Source organism: Protopterus annectens, chromosome 8.part0 (assembly GCF_019279795.1).
Source record: "Protopterus annectens isolate FY-2018-M chromosome 8.part0, PAN1.0, whole genome shotgun sequence".
In the NCBI taxonomy this organism is placed as follows: domain Eukaryota; kingdom Metazoa; phylum Chordata; order Ceratodontiformes; family Protopteridae; genus Protopterus; species Protopterus annectens.
The window spans coordinates 1,378,343,117-1,378,356,909 of NC_056741.1; the positions used below are offsets into that span (position 1 = coordinate 1,378,343,117).

The 13,793-nt window shown below is 42.2% G+C and overlaps 1 protein-coding gene across 1 annotated transcript in view; it reads left to right on the plus strand.

Moving 5' to 3' along the window:
* The window catches only part of PCSK7 (proprotein convertase subtilisin/kexin type 7), a 1,762,277-nt gene that overhangs the window by 949,412 nt on the left and 799,072 nt on the right, over positions 1-13,793 (plus strand). The window contains exon 10 of the mRNA XM_044080959.1: positions 160-267. Within this exon, the coding sequence (XP_043936894.1) occupies positions 160-267 (108 nt within the window). The remainder of the gene's footprint in view (positions 1-159; positions 268-13,793) is intronic.

Sequence of the window (13,793 nt, forward strand, 5' to 3'; positions counted from 1 at the left end):
AACAAAGGTGTCCATCCATCTCTGATCTTAGTAACTTCTAAAAAGAAGATGACAGATTCTGAGTGGTGGAAAGGGTGGATCCGTCATGTGGGGTCCTCCCATAGGTCAACTAATATGGCAAGAATATGTCTGTGACTTTCTGTATTTATCCCTTTTTAGTATGAAGATAGACATGCTGTCTGGGAGACTAATGGTGCTGGCTTCCATCACAGTCACCAGCATGGCTTTGGTTTACTAAATGCATGGAGACTTGTCAATGCTGCAAAGGTATGTTTCTATATTGTCTGGAAAACTATACAGTAAAAATTTTCCTCAGAATGTCTCTGGTTTTAAGTTAGTGTTTATTCAAAAGAGAAAATGTTTGAAAGTGATATTTATTTGCACTGGTTTAATAATGGTTATGAAGAACGTGTTAAATAGTGGTTAATATTTGTCAATATTTATTCATTTGTAGTTCTCTGTTTGCTTATATGCATGTATTTTATTTATTTTTCAATTTAACAGAGTAGGTAGGAGGGTGAGCTGGTCATTTTGACACTTTTCAGACATGGTCCTGGTTCTGAAAACAACACATATGGAAGAGTTACAAAGGCATACAAAAGTAACAAGAGTGTGAGAATATGAACAAATAAGCAGGTTTAAAAGATGATTAAAACATGAGAATTTCTTCAAAATAATTTTGTGTGGGGTGGAGGGGGAGCAAGGTTGTTGCCCCCTTCAAAAACATTTAAAAATGAAGAGCTCATTTGCTGTTCTCCTGTACTTTTGTACTTTTTTCAGTGTTTTGGGATGCATCAGTGCGAGTCCTGATATTTTAGTCGAGAGCCTTATAAGTAGGCTAGTAGTTCTAGACTGTAGTGGCATCAGTTTTATTTCATTTTTTTTAGTGGAAAACAGTGGTGAGTTTGATTATTAGCTAGTAGTGCAAAACAAAAGACGTGAAGTTGTTTTCTCTCGCCGTTCATTCTTTACTGATGGGTTCAGAGCCGATCCGTCGGCTCCGAGTCGGCCAGTTGCAAAGCTCAAGGTCTTCATATAGCTCGGGGCCAAGTCCCTATCTCATGATGCCCCCTAGAGTTACCTCATATCTAGTTTGCTGCTGCACAGATCGGACGTTCTGCATTAGCTAGGGCCAGTAAAACAGTTTTTTTCATTTTTTTTTCTTGTGTTGATATTTAGGTAGTTTTAGATAGTTTTATAAAGCTCTTATAGCTTATTGGTGTGTTTACCTATATTGTATTCACTTCCATTAGTGTGCTTTAAATTTCTAGTTGGCCTCTTGTTTTAGGCCTAGTTTAAACATTTTCTGATTACTAGAATGTGTTTAGTCACAACTTGTTCAAAGTAGATAAGTATATTGTCAGTTTAATATCTAGATAGTTATTTGCTGTGTGGTGTGATTAGCCTTATTTTTCTAAAGGGCTTGGATTTGATAATTACTGTTGATTTTTGCAGTTGACAGTAATTTGTGTCTGATAGTTATTATTTAGAGTATATTTAAACTCTTAGATAAGGCTTAGTGTGACTTTATAGCAGTTATCGTCTTTTTCATTGTATAGTCTGCTTATCTTTAATATTGTGTGCTTTAGACAGACTTCTTTTCTGTCACTTTAATATTTCGATTATTATTACTGTGTGTGTGTGTGTGTGTGTGTGTGTGTGTGTGTGTGTGTGTGTGTGTGTGTGTGTGTGTGTGTGTGTGACTCAGCCTGAATTTATAAAGGGCTTTTGTTGATAATTACTGTTAAGAATTTTTTTGTAGCTGACAGTAATTTTCTGTCTGAGATAGTAATGGCTGACCAAGAGAAGCATCCCAAGTCAGGTTTTAAAAAGTGCCCTAAATGTGGCCAAAAGATGTCTGTAACACCCAGCCATGTAAATTGTGTGTGTACTGTCTAGGAGCCCTGCATTTACAGGATAGCTGCTCCATATGCCATTCCTTCTCCTCCAGAGTTCTGCAGGAAAGAAAAAGCAAATTAATAGACAGAGGTTTGTTGAAACCCTCCTTCCAAGAAGTTTTGAGTCACCAAGATGGATCCAGCAAGTCCTCAACGTCTTCTAAGACTTCTGAATCAAAGAAATCTTCGACTTCGGCTCCACAGACATCGGAACCGACAGTCTTTTCTTTTCGGAGCCAGTCCCCAGTCTTGGAACTGGTATCTGAAATTCCTAACAGTCTGTTATTACAGTCGGTACCACCTTCGGTCCATTCATCTTGGTCCTCTATCAGCCTTTCTGATCTGGATGTGGATCATGTGGTGCAGAAGCTGTTACAGGTACTGGCCTTTGCAAAAATTTTATTGGCTCCAACCCAAATGGCTTTGGAGCCGAAGACCCTTACACCAGCTAAAACTGTTCCTGCTCTGAGACATACTGGTCCTTCGGAGCCGGAGGAGTTGGACCTGTTGATTATGGAACCCTCTGAGCCGATGCCTGCTCCGGTGTCTTTGGCTCTGTTCACTCTGACATCAGCTGCAGGAGCTACAGACAAAGTTGCTGCCCAGCTTGCTACCCTCAATTCTATAGTGAACTCTTCCATGCGCCTCATTTCATATGTAGCTGATGGAACAAGTAGGGCAGTGGATACAGGAGTTGCTTTTAGGAGACACTTCTGGATGCGCTTGTGTTCCTTCACGGAGCCCTTCAAGTCACCCTTCGTGAATACCTCCTTTGATGGCTCGTCCCTTTTCGGGCCTAAATTCAAGGAGACCTTAACCAGGTGTAAGCAGGATGGAAAGACTCTGTCTGCCATCAGGGTCTGTTTTTCCTCTCCTACTAGACCCTACCCCAAGGGTCAAAGGGGAGGAAAAATGTTCCGAAAAGCCCAAGGATCCTTTCAGGATACACGTGGTGAACCCCCCCTCCAGAGGCAGAGGAGGGGGCAATAATGGAAGACGTGGCAGAGGGGGTCTGCAACACCAGGGTGACAGAGATCACTTCTGAAAGGAAGCCCGACTGTCCTGCTCTGGAGGCAGTCAGGGGTCACTTATCTTTGTACCCAGACACCTGGCTCAAAATAACAAAAGACAGGTGGGTACAAAGTACAATTTCCAGAGGACGCTTCATCCCATTCGCTACACCCCCTCCACCCATAAGAAAAATCCTGGACGTTCCACCCAGTTGCAGGGAACAGGTCCGAATGTTCCTAAAAAAGAGTCATCCAACCAGTCCCAGCAGACTAGACATGATCCGGAACTTACTCAAGATTCTTTTTAGTTCCAAAAAAGATGTTGGACCTCAGCAGACTGAGCAAATATGTAAAGAAAGAGAAGTTCTGGATGGTCATATACTTCCCTTCTTAGGGAAAGACAATTGGATGTGCGCGATAGATCACCAGGATGCGTACTACCACATAAAAATGGCCAGGCCATCCAGGGATCATCTATGCTTCCGGCTGGGAGCCAATCATTACCAGTTTCGAGCCCTGCCCTTTGGCCTCACTACAGCCCCCAGTGTGTTCACCAAATGCATGGCAGTGGTCATGGCTCACCTGAGGCGTTTAGGATTCCAGGTGTTTCCGTACCTAGATGATTTGCTCCTTACCACTACCACCAGGCATCAACTCATTCAGGCCAGGGAGTCTCTGTCTTTCTGCAATTAGCTAGGCATTACAATAAACTCAGAAAAATCTGCCTTGTCGCCATCGCAGCATATCATCTTTATCAGAGCAGAACTGGACACCACCACAACCACACTAAGACTTCCAGTAGAAATACTCTTTCTTCTCCGTCAGCATGTCCGCATTCTGATATCCAAAGACAAAGCACCAGCATCAGAAGTTCTGAAATTGTTAGGCATGATGGCAGCAGCAATTCTAGCCATACCACTAGGTCATATGCGCATGCGGATACTACAATGGCTGTTCACTCAGTGGTCTTACCAAGAACTCCCTATGTCTCACATGATAATGATCATGAATTCCTGCAAAAAGGATCTTCAGTGGTGGTTGACCTCACTTCATGTTACGATAGGACACCCATTTGTGCTACCCCCCCCCCCAGCGGCCACAGTGACCATGGACGCTTCCCTGATGGGGGTGGGGGGCATTTTCAGGGAAAGACAGCCCAAGGCACATGGGCCAAACAAGAGACACATCTGCATATCAGTGTCCTAGAGATGAGCACAGTACTTTTGGCATTGCAGTGCTTTCAGGACTCTCTTCCTCTGGGTATGATTGTGATTCAGATGGACAACATGTCATTGGTCTGGTATTTGAACAAACAAGTAGGAACCCAATCTTACCCCCTTTGTCACAAGGCCATCAGAGTATGGCAGTGGGCTATTTCCACCTAGCACTTTCTGTTAGCAACGCACATCCCCAGGAAATCCAATGTAATAGCAGACAAGTTAAGCAGAGCAATTTTGTTACCCCACAAGTGGTCCCTCAAGATGGAAATAGACAGGATATTCCGCAGGTGGGGCCAGCCTTGCTGCAATCTTTTTGCCATTCACATGAGTGCCAAATACAGAAGCTACTTTGACCTGATTGCTCTTCCGGGAAAAGCCCCAAGGGACACACTCATTCACGATTGGCCCCCGGGTCTCCTCTATGCATTCCCACCGATCCCGTTGATACCCAAGGTATTACAGAAAGCCAAAGCCCTGGGAAGGACCATCATTCTATTAGCTCCCTACTGGCCTCATCAGATTTGGTTCCCCTTCCTTTGACTTCATCTTTTGGAGGACCCCTGGATTCTGGACCCAGTTCCAGACCTTCTGACGTACTAGTTGGGGGAAACGTCATCCCTCTCTACAGTCCCTGAAGCTGACAGCTTGGCTGCTCCAATTCCCATCATAGCCAGCTTCCATAACCTTTCCACTGAGATGAAGCAAATTCTCCTCTCCTTTTATAAATCTTGTATGAGGAAGCTGTACCTCAGCAAATGGAAAAAAAATTTCTATATGGGCTTGTAAAAACAATATCGATCCTTACCAAGCCCCTATGGCCTCTATTCTAGAATTCTTAACCATGATATTCAATAAAGGAGCTGCAGCAGCAACAGTCCGTATTCAACTGGTTGCCATTTCTAACTTTCATCTGGGATTTGAGGGTTTGAATATTGTCACACAAGTTATCCAAAGCTTTTCTCAAAAGGACCTTTCATATTAGACCACCTGTGAAATCTCCCCATTCTCCATAGAATCTAAATTTTATGCTTTCTGACATAATTCTTCCGCCATTTGAACCAGGTTCCTCATGTGACCTCAAATTGTTGTCATGGAAAACCATCTTTTTAGTGGCTATTACTTCTGCTTGCAGAGTGTCAGAGCTTCAGGCTTTATCCATCAAGACTCCTTATTTGATATTCCATGCTGACAGTCCCACTTCAAACAAAAACCCTCTTTCTTACCTAAAGTTTGCACTGAAACTAATCTCAACCAAATTATTGATTTGCCTGTTTTCTTCCCCAAACATTCAAACAGTTTAGAATACATGCTGCACAAACCTGATGTTCACAGACAACTCAGATTTTATTTGGATAGAACAAAAGATTTCAGGAAATCAGACCAGCTTTTTGTTTCATTTTCAGACTCCAGGAAGGGTAGACCAGTGGCTAAAACAACTCTAAATGGTTATCTGATTGTATCACCTTTGCTTATTCAGCTGCCAATATGCTCTTACAGCATAAAATTAAGGCTCACTCAACCAGAGCTGTTTTTACATCCTCAGCCTTTTCTGGCAGACTTCCTATTGATAACATTTGCACAACAGCCACTTGGTCAAAACCTCATACCTTTATTACTCATTACAAAGTTGACATGGGCCTCCTTTGGATCCACGGTCCTGAGAAATATACTGCTGTGAGCCACCCGAGGTTGATGGTGCTTGGGACGCAACCCATCAGTAAAGAATGAATGGAGAGATAGAACAACTTCACATAAAGAAGTTATGTAATTACCATAACGTTCCATGTGAGTTGTTCTTCTTGCCTTCATTCTTATGTCCCTCCCTCCTACCCCCTCCTGGGCTTTTAGATGACCGAGATGCTGGATCCATCCTGGTTGCTCAGTTTTTCTATACTGTCTCTTGGGAGTGATAGAATGACATATGGTATTGTTATACGCAGCAAACAAGATCTGAGGTAACTCTAGGCGCATCATGAGATAGGGACTTAGCCTCGAGCTTTGCAATTGGCCGACTCGGAGCCGACGAATCAGCTGCGAACCCATCAGTAAAGAATGAAGGTGAGATGAACAACTCACATGGAATGTTATGGTAAGTACATAACTTCTTTATTTTGTTTCCAGTTTTATGGAGAATATGTATGTTGATGGATGACTGGAAGGCAATATGGGGTAATCGGTATTAATTTGAGTAGTAGTAGTACATTCCTGGCAATGGATTGCCTAGCGGATTATGGAAGTAGGTGGGAGATTTTGTAGCAGAGCTTTAATTGTGACATTTCTTTAGGAGTAGTGTAAGTATGTTGCTTAAAGTCCAGACTTGGTTGATGAATTAGTCCTAGATATTCTTACTGATTAACAAAGGGTAAATAGTTGCCCTGTGGATTGTATACAGACCTCTCAACTTGTCTCTGCTTTGGAAGAACATTCCTGTTTTGAGGCCTTTTTTATCCCTGCACATGATACACCCATTTTTGGAGGTATGACCCAATTTTCAGGCTTGCTTTACCCCTTCATACACTTTTCTGAATCCCGCCTTATCATGCCCAATATTTGAATCTGTGTAATATACAGTAAACCATGCTTCACGAACAACATTAGTGACACCAGTAATTTAAAAAAGACACGCATCTTAAATTGCCCTTTTTCAGAATCAAAAATAAATGTCTGTGTTCTAGAACTTTGTAATACAGTTCATTAAAGTCTGCAGATTTTATGCTATCTCTTTGATTATGTGCTTATATTTTTCTCATCATTTTTGTCACTCCTTTTATACGTTTTTGAATAGTATCCCACATTCCTACTTGGTGAAGGAAGGAGTTGTTGTGCTACTTGGTATTCAGATGTTATGCTAATTAGATGTCTACATTTTTGGCTGGATGTCTGTACTTATCAAAGGCCTTTGTTCATATTTTCAGTGTTTGCTGGTTGAGAGGTGTGATCATGTATTATAAGGGGTGATAATTTAGTCTTTGCTGAGTGACAAACCACATCCCTCCATTTTGGTGGAAGTGTTAATGATTAGTCCATTATCTGATGTCCTCTTGGCTACATTATTGAATTTGTGTTAAACTGTTGAGGGTCTGGTCAAGTAATGTTTGTCTTCAAGTAGCATTAGTATATTGTCTGTATAAAGGAATAGCTTGAGAAATGGTAGATTGTAAATTTATTTATTTATTTATTTATTTTACATTTGTTAACCGGGATAGTCCGACTGGATACATGTCCATTTACAGCGGAGGCCCGGGGAGAAAAGCTCCAAGCAAGACAATATGAGACATTTACAGAAATAACAAAACATAAACATTTAAAGCAAGGTGAGGTTAGTCATTACATGATATGTAAATAATAGCTTAAATTTAGTTAGTTTACTTAATAATTATACATGATGACAGCAAATTATTATAATAAGGAGTACTCAGATAACCAGGATCAAGGAGTAGTGTATTCAGAGAGATAGCTCGCCAGGGTTAAAGCAATGGCAGGTAATATCAGACCCCAGGTAGCCTTTTAGTTTAGTTTTAAATTGGTTTAAAGAGGGGGAGAGGGGTAATATCAGGAGGGAGTTTGTTCCAAGTTTTCCCTGCGGAGTTGGTAAGGAGAGAGTCACCAGCTGCGTTATTGGTTTTACTTGTTTGTATAAGGAGACGACTGGATGACCTCAGTGGTCGAGGGTTATTGCAAGGGGAGATCAATTTTTTGAGTGAGGGAGGGTATTCAGGGTTATATAAAATTTTGTGGGTCAGTACTAGTAGGTTATAAGAAATTAGTTTCGGTAGCTCAAGCCAGTTAAGCTGGGTTAAGTTGGTACAGTGGTGGGTTCTATATGGTAACCCAGTAACAAACCTAGCAATGTGATTATAACAGATAGTGAGCTTGTTCATGATCGTTTTATTAATATTATGTAGTAAGGGGGATGAGTACAGTAGGGTAGAGAGGAGATGGGTTTGGGCAATGGCAGATTTAGCTTGGGGGGTCAAGAAGCTTTTTATTCTATATAGCGAACCTAGTTTCTTATTGATTGATTTAATCATTAGGTTTACATGAGTATCAAATTTTAGGTTGTTATCTATAGTTACCCCTAATAATTTTGTCGAGGGGTCCAGAGAGATTATTGTCCCGTCCTTTGCTTGGATTGTAAAGTTGAGGGGGCTTGACCTTTGTGTCGGTGAAAACAATAACATTTTTGTTTTTTTTGGATTAAGTATCAGACGACGACTAGAGAGCCAGTTTTCTACTTTGCTGAAAGTAGTTTGGGTTAAAGATTGTAACTCTATAGGGGATGTTCCAGAGCAAATCAGCGTGGAATCATCTGCATATTGAATGCAACTAGCATTTGATACAACTGTGTGCAGGTCATTGATGAAGATTGAGAATAATAGTGGTCCTAGGATGGATCCTTGTGGGACTCCTAGAGTATTGGGTTGAAAGTTAGAAAGTTTGGTCTGCCATAAAACTGCTTGTTTTCTACCATTTTAAGTAGGATCTAAACCATTGAATAGCAGTAGTGTCCAGACCAAATGAATGCAATGTATCAATTAGTAATTTATGGTCCACCATATCAAAGGCTTTGGACAGATCCAAGAATAATGCTGAGGAGATATTATTGTTATTACGATAGGTATTTATGGTATTGGAGAAGACAAGAAGGGCTGAGGTAGTGCTATGGAGAGGTCGGAAACCATGCTGAGTGTCAGCTAATAGGTGATTGTCAAGTAAGTGTTGCATAAGCTGTTTCTGCATGCATTTTTCCATTATTTTTGCTAGGGGGGACAGTATGGATATGGGCCTGTAGTTCGAGAGGTCTGTGGAAGTGCCACCTTTATGGAGAGGAATTACATAGGATACCTTCCAGATATCAGGGATATTGGCCTCTGTTAGGGTCCGATTAATGAGTATTGACACAGAGTAGGCAATGGCTTCAGCTGATTTTTGCAAGTATTCAGCTGGAAGTTGATCAGCTGAGAGTGAGGTAGGTTTTAGTTTTTTGATTAATTTACAGATGAAAGAAGTTGCTACAGGCTGAAAGGTAAATTGGGGAATGTTTTTATAGGTGGGAGTATCAAGGCTTTGAGAGTTAAGTGGCAGTTGATTAGACAGGGTTTGGATTGTCTCAGTGAAGAAGCAATTGAAACTATTTGAGATCATGTCCGATGGTTTATCTATGAGTGTAGCAGGGACAGGGGTAGTGGAGCGTCCTGGGTGTAGAAGATTATTTAGCCCGGCCCAGAACTTTTGTGGACAGTTTGTATGCTCAGTTTGCAGTTTCCAATAGTATTGTCTTTTGTCAAGTAAGATTAGTCTTTTGGTTTCATTCCTAAGTTGTCTATATTTAATCTGATCAGCTGGTAGTTTATTGCTTCGCCATACCGACCATGTTTTATTTCTAAGATTAATTTTCTGCCTGGTCTCTTTGGAGAGCCATGGGACATCTCCTGTCTTAGTCTTCCTAGACCGAATAGGAGCATGAAAATTAAGAATTTCCAGGAATTTTTTGTTGAAATACTGCACTGCTTCATCTAGGGGTAAATATTTTAGTATCGTCCAGTTGCAAGAGTTTAATTCTAGTTGAAATCTAGTAAGGTCAAATTTTTTTTTATTTCTAATTAATCTTAGTGTGGAATGTTTTGGGATGGCTATTTTGTGCTTAATAATGTAGGTAAGGTGGTGGTCACTTAGGCTATCAGGGAGAGAACCAGATGTATATTGGTTAGGATCACTATTGATAAGCACCCAATCAAGTATACTCTCTTTTTGGTTAGATTTGTTTATCCTAGTAGGCGTGTTAACGATTTGCGTGAAGGAGTGTAGGTTTATATGAGTGGAGGGGGCTTGAGGGGAACAGGAAGTCCAGTCTATATTAAAGTCCCCAAGGACTATGGTTTCCTGAGGAAGTGACTTGATAACCAGTGTAAGGTAGCTTCAAGAGTATCTACGTTCTTACCTGGGGGAATATACACACAGATAATATAGATGAATTTAGTAATATTGATTTGAAGCCTAGAAATAAGGATCTCAGCATTGTTAATCTAAGGTGGTTGATTGACATCGATAGAAACGGTTAGATTGGATTTATAGAGTATGGCAACCCCTCCTCCTTTTCTAGAGATTCGGTCTTTCCTATAAATATTATACCCAGGGATAGGTATTTCATTGTCCATAGTGGATGGTTTAAGCCATGTTTCAGTTAGGCACAGGATCTCTGGGGAGAGGTCAGCTATAACTGCATGAAGTTCATGTACCTTATTGTTAATACTTCTAATGTTCAGATGGCAGGTAAGAAGTGAGTTAGTAGGGCACACGTAATGGGATTGTTTTTGAGGTCCGTGAAGAGAGGGGATTGTTGGATAATATTGGCAGGACCAGGGTTAGGGTGTATGTCCCCATGTCTAAGTAGATTTAGTCTTAATTTGGAGATAAGCTTTAGGAATTTATTTACAATTTTATAGGTATGCATCTGTTTAAGGTTGATATTTATTGAGGTATGAGGGTATGGAAGCATGGAGCAAGAAGTAATGTCCACCCATGTACCCTGAGTGTGATAAAAGTTCAGGAGATTAATTTCTGGAGTGTTGGTCTCAGCCCTGGAAGCTGAGATCCCTAAACAAGTTTGGGTTTCATATAAGGTTGTAAGATAGGAGGTTATTAGGAGCGGTATTAGCATAAGGTACCACATCTTTAAGGACTTTTGGGATATGGTTCACAAGGATGCACTTACAGGTGCCTTTGAAGGAATGGATGTGTAAGAAGATGTTCTTCATCTCACATTGCTGCAGTCCTTACACTTGGGTAGTCCGCTGTCCTCGGTCGGCCCGAATAACAAAGTATAAGGCTGACGTCGGTCAAGGCGCATTAGACTGACATCAGGACATCAGGGTACAAATGCGCATGACCGACGTCATATCCTCAGTCTTTTTTGCCACATGGTCCGATGCAGAAGCAGCGTTGCAAGTGCCGGTTGGCGTTCTGAAATTTTTCGAATTCGGAGTTTCAGACCGAGTCAAAGTTGGCTAAGTACCCCGTTGGGGAATATTTTAGCTTTTTCTTGCCTCAGTGGTTTACCGGATGTCAGAAAAAGTGAATAACTGGATTTCTTGTGGGAAACAGATACCACATAGAGATTATCATACTTTGTGTATTCCTTGTTTAGGGCCTGAGCACGACGTTGTGGGGTGTCGCTTTTGTGCTAGATTCAATAAGCGCACTATTAAGAGAAGGTTAGATTGTGCCAGGTTAGTCTTCGGGAAGCGGTGCAATTATAATATGCCGTCGGATGCTCCGACGCCCGCTTCTTCGAAGAAGCGCAAGGACAAAGCAGCTAAGCCTAGGCAAGAAGAACCGTCCGATCCGGACGCCGGTTCTTTAGAGGTGTCGGTGGAGCCGGGGGTTCCACCGGAGGTTTCTCTGGAGTCCCAGGGGGAGACTTTGTTATTGCAGGATGTGGCCTCTCAGGAGGCAGATCAGGCTGAAGGGGCCTCTCAGGTTACTGTACTCCCTTCCCTTCCTAGGGTGGTTAGGCCCTCTCCTTCTGTTGCCAAGGCTTCTCCCAGAGGCAGGCCAGGTTTAGCTTCAGTTGGTGTCACCCCTAGTTCTTCAGGTTCTGTGCCCAAGAAGCATATGCTTAAAATGGCAGAAGATTTGATTACTTTGATTAGAGGTTCTTTGCCCCCCCCCTGATAAGAGACCTAGGGTGGAACCTGAGTTGGGGAGTTTTGAGCAGGCTTCAGATGTTTCAGAGTCTTCGGCTGAAGACTTGCAGGAGTATTCTCCTTATTCTGATTCTGATGTGGATGATTCTACTCCTTCTGCTTCTCCTCCTGAAGATTTTTTCTTTTTCAGAGACTCTTCATTCCATGACGGAGTATTTTAAGTGGGAAGGTCAGGACTTCTCTGATTCCAGGAAAAGGCTTAGGGAATTTTTGTTTTTACCCCAGCATAGGCCTTTGGCTATACCTCCTGTTCTGGATGTTGTGGAAGATGTGTTTGCAGAGGCTTCTCTTAATCCTGATTCTTTGCCCCCTCCCCCCCTTAAGCCGGATAGGTATTTCAGGGGGGCTGAAGCTCCTAAGTAACTTTTAAGAGTCCTAGGGCGGACCCAGAAACTGTTAGTCAGGGGCCTAAGGGTGTTAAGGCTTCTGTTGTTAAAAATCCGGTTCCTCCAGATAAAGAGGCCAGGGCTTTGGATAGATGGGGAAAGAAAGTCTATACTTCTTCCACCCTAGCTATGAGGGCTTTGAATTGCCAGTTTCACATGTTGAAATACCAAAACTATCTACTTTCTCAATTGAAGTCTAAGGTAGATGCTCTGGCGGAAGGTATTGAGTGTAAAGAGTTACAAGATTTAGTACATGTTTCTGAACAGGTGGGTAAGCATTCTTTGCAATGTGGTTTTGATGCTGTACAGGCCTCTTCTAGGGTGGCTGCCACTGGGTCAGTTCTTCGCAGGCACGCCTGGCTGTGGGATCAGAATTTGTCTGACCATGTTAAGACAAGGATTTTAGATGCTCCTTTACAATCTGATGTGTTGTTTGGTTCACCTGTTGAAGCAGTCTTAAAGAAAATGGAAGACAAGGCTAAGTCTATGCAGACTGTTAAAGATTTTTTGCAGGTTCAGCCCCCGAAGTTTAGTAGAAATTGGCCTACCAAGGGGTGGACGTATCCTTCTTATGATTCCCAGTCTAGAGGTAGATCTAGACGTGGTAGGGGCAGAGCTCAGGGCTCTTTCAGGCCTAGAACAGGGAGTTCACCTGCGCAGTCTTCGGGTGAGGGCAGGGGTCAGTCCTTTCGTAAACAGACCCAATGACCTACCTTTTCAGCTGCCAGAGCCTTCTCGTCTGGCAGCACCTTTGGGAGGAAGATTGGCACTTTTCAAGGAAAATTGGAGTTTAATTACCCAGGACAGATGGGTATTGGATATCATTCACCAAGGTTACAGGTTTTATTTCCACACCTTGCCTCCTTTCAAAGGCATGCCAGACGTTCCTCCTCAGCAAAGAATAGAGGCTCACAAACAAATTTCTCTGTTACTTCAAATAGGGGCCATACAGCCAGTACCTATGCCAGAAGTGGGCCTAGGATTTTATTCTCGCCTGTTCCTAGTACCAAAGAAGGGGAACACGTGGAGACCAATTTTGGATTTATCTATCCTCAACACTTATCTGGACATTCCCAAGTTCAAAATGTTGACGTTACAACAGCTTTTACCTCTGCTGGGCAAAGATCATTGGATGGTAACTTTGGATCTCATGGAGGCTTACCTTCATGTACCTATCAGGATGAGTTGCAGAAAGTATCTGCTGGCTGGGACTTCTCATTATCAGTTCTCTGCATTGCCCTTTGGCTTATCTACTGCGCCCAGAGTGTTCACGAAAGTTCTGGCTCCAGTGATAGCTTTCTTCAGGCTAAAAGGAATACAGATCTATCCTTATTTGGACGATTGCCTGATTCTGGCTCAAGGAAGGGACGAGCTTCTTCATCATTTGGAATATGTGATAGCAGTGCTAAGATGCCTGGGGTATTCTGTGAACGAAATAAAGTCCAGTCTAGTACCCTCTCAGGACATGTGCTTTCTGGGTGTAAGACTGAATACAGCATCCCAGATGGCCTATTTGACCCCGGACAAACAAAAGAATCTTTCCCTTTACTTTCATCAATTGTCTCATCAGTCC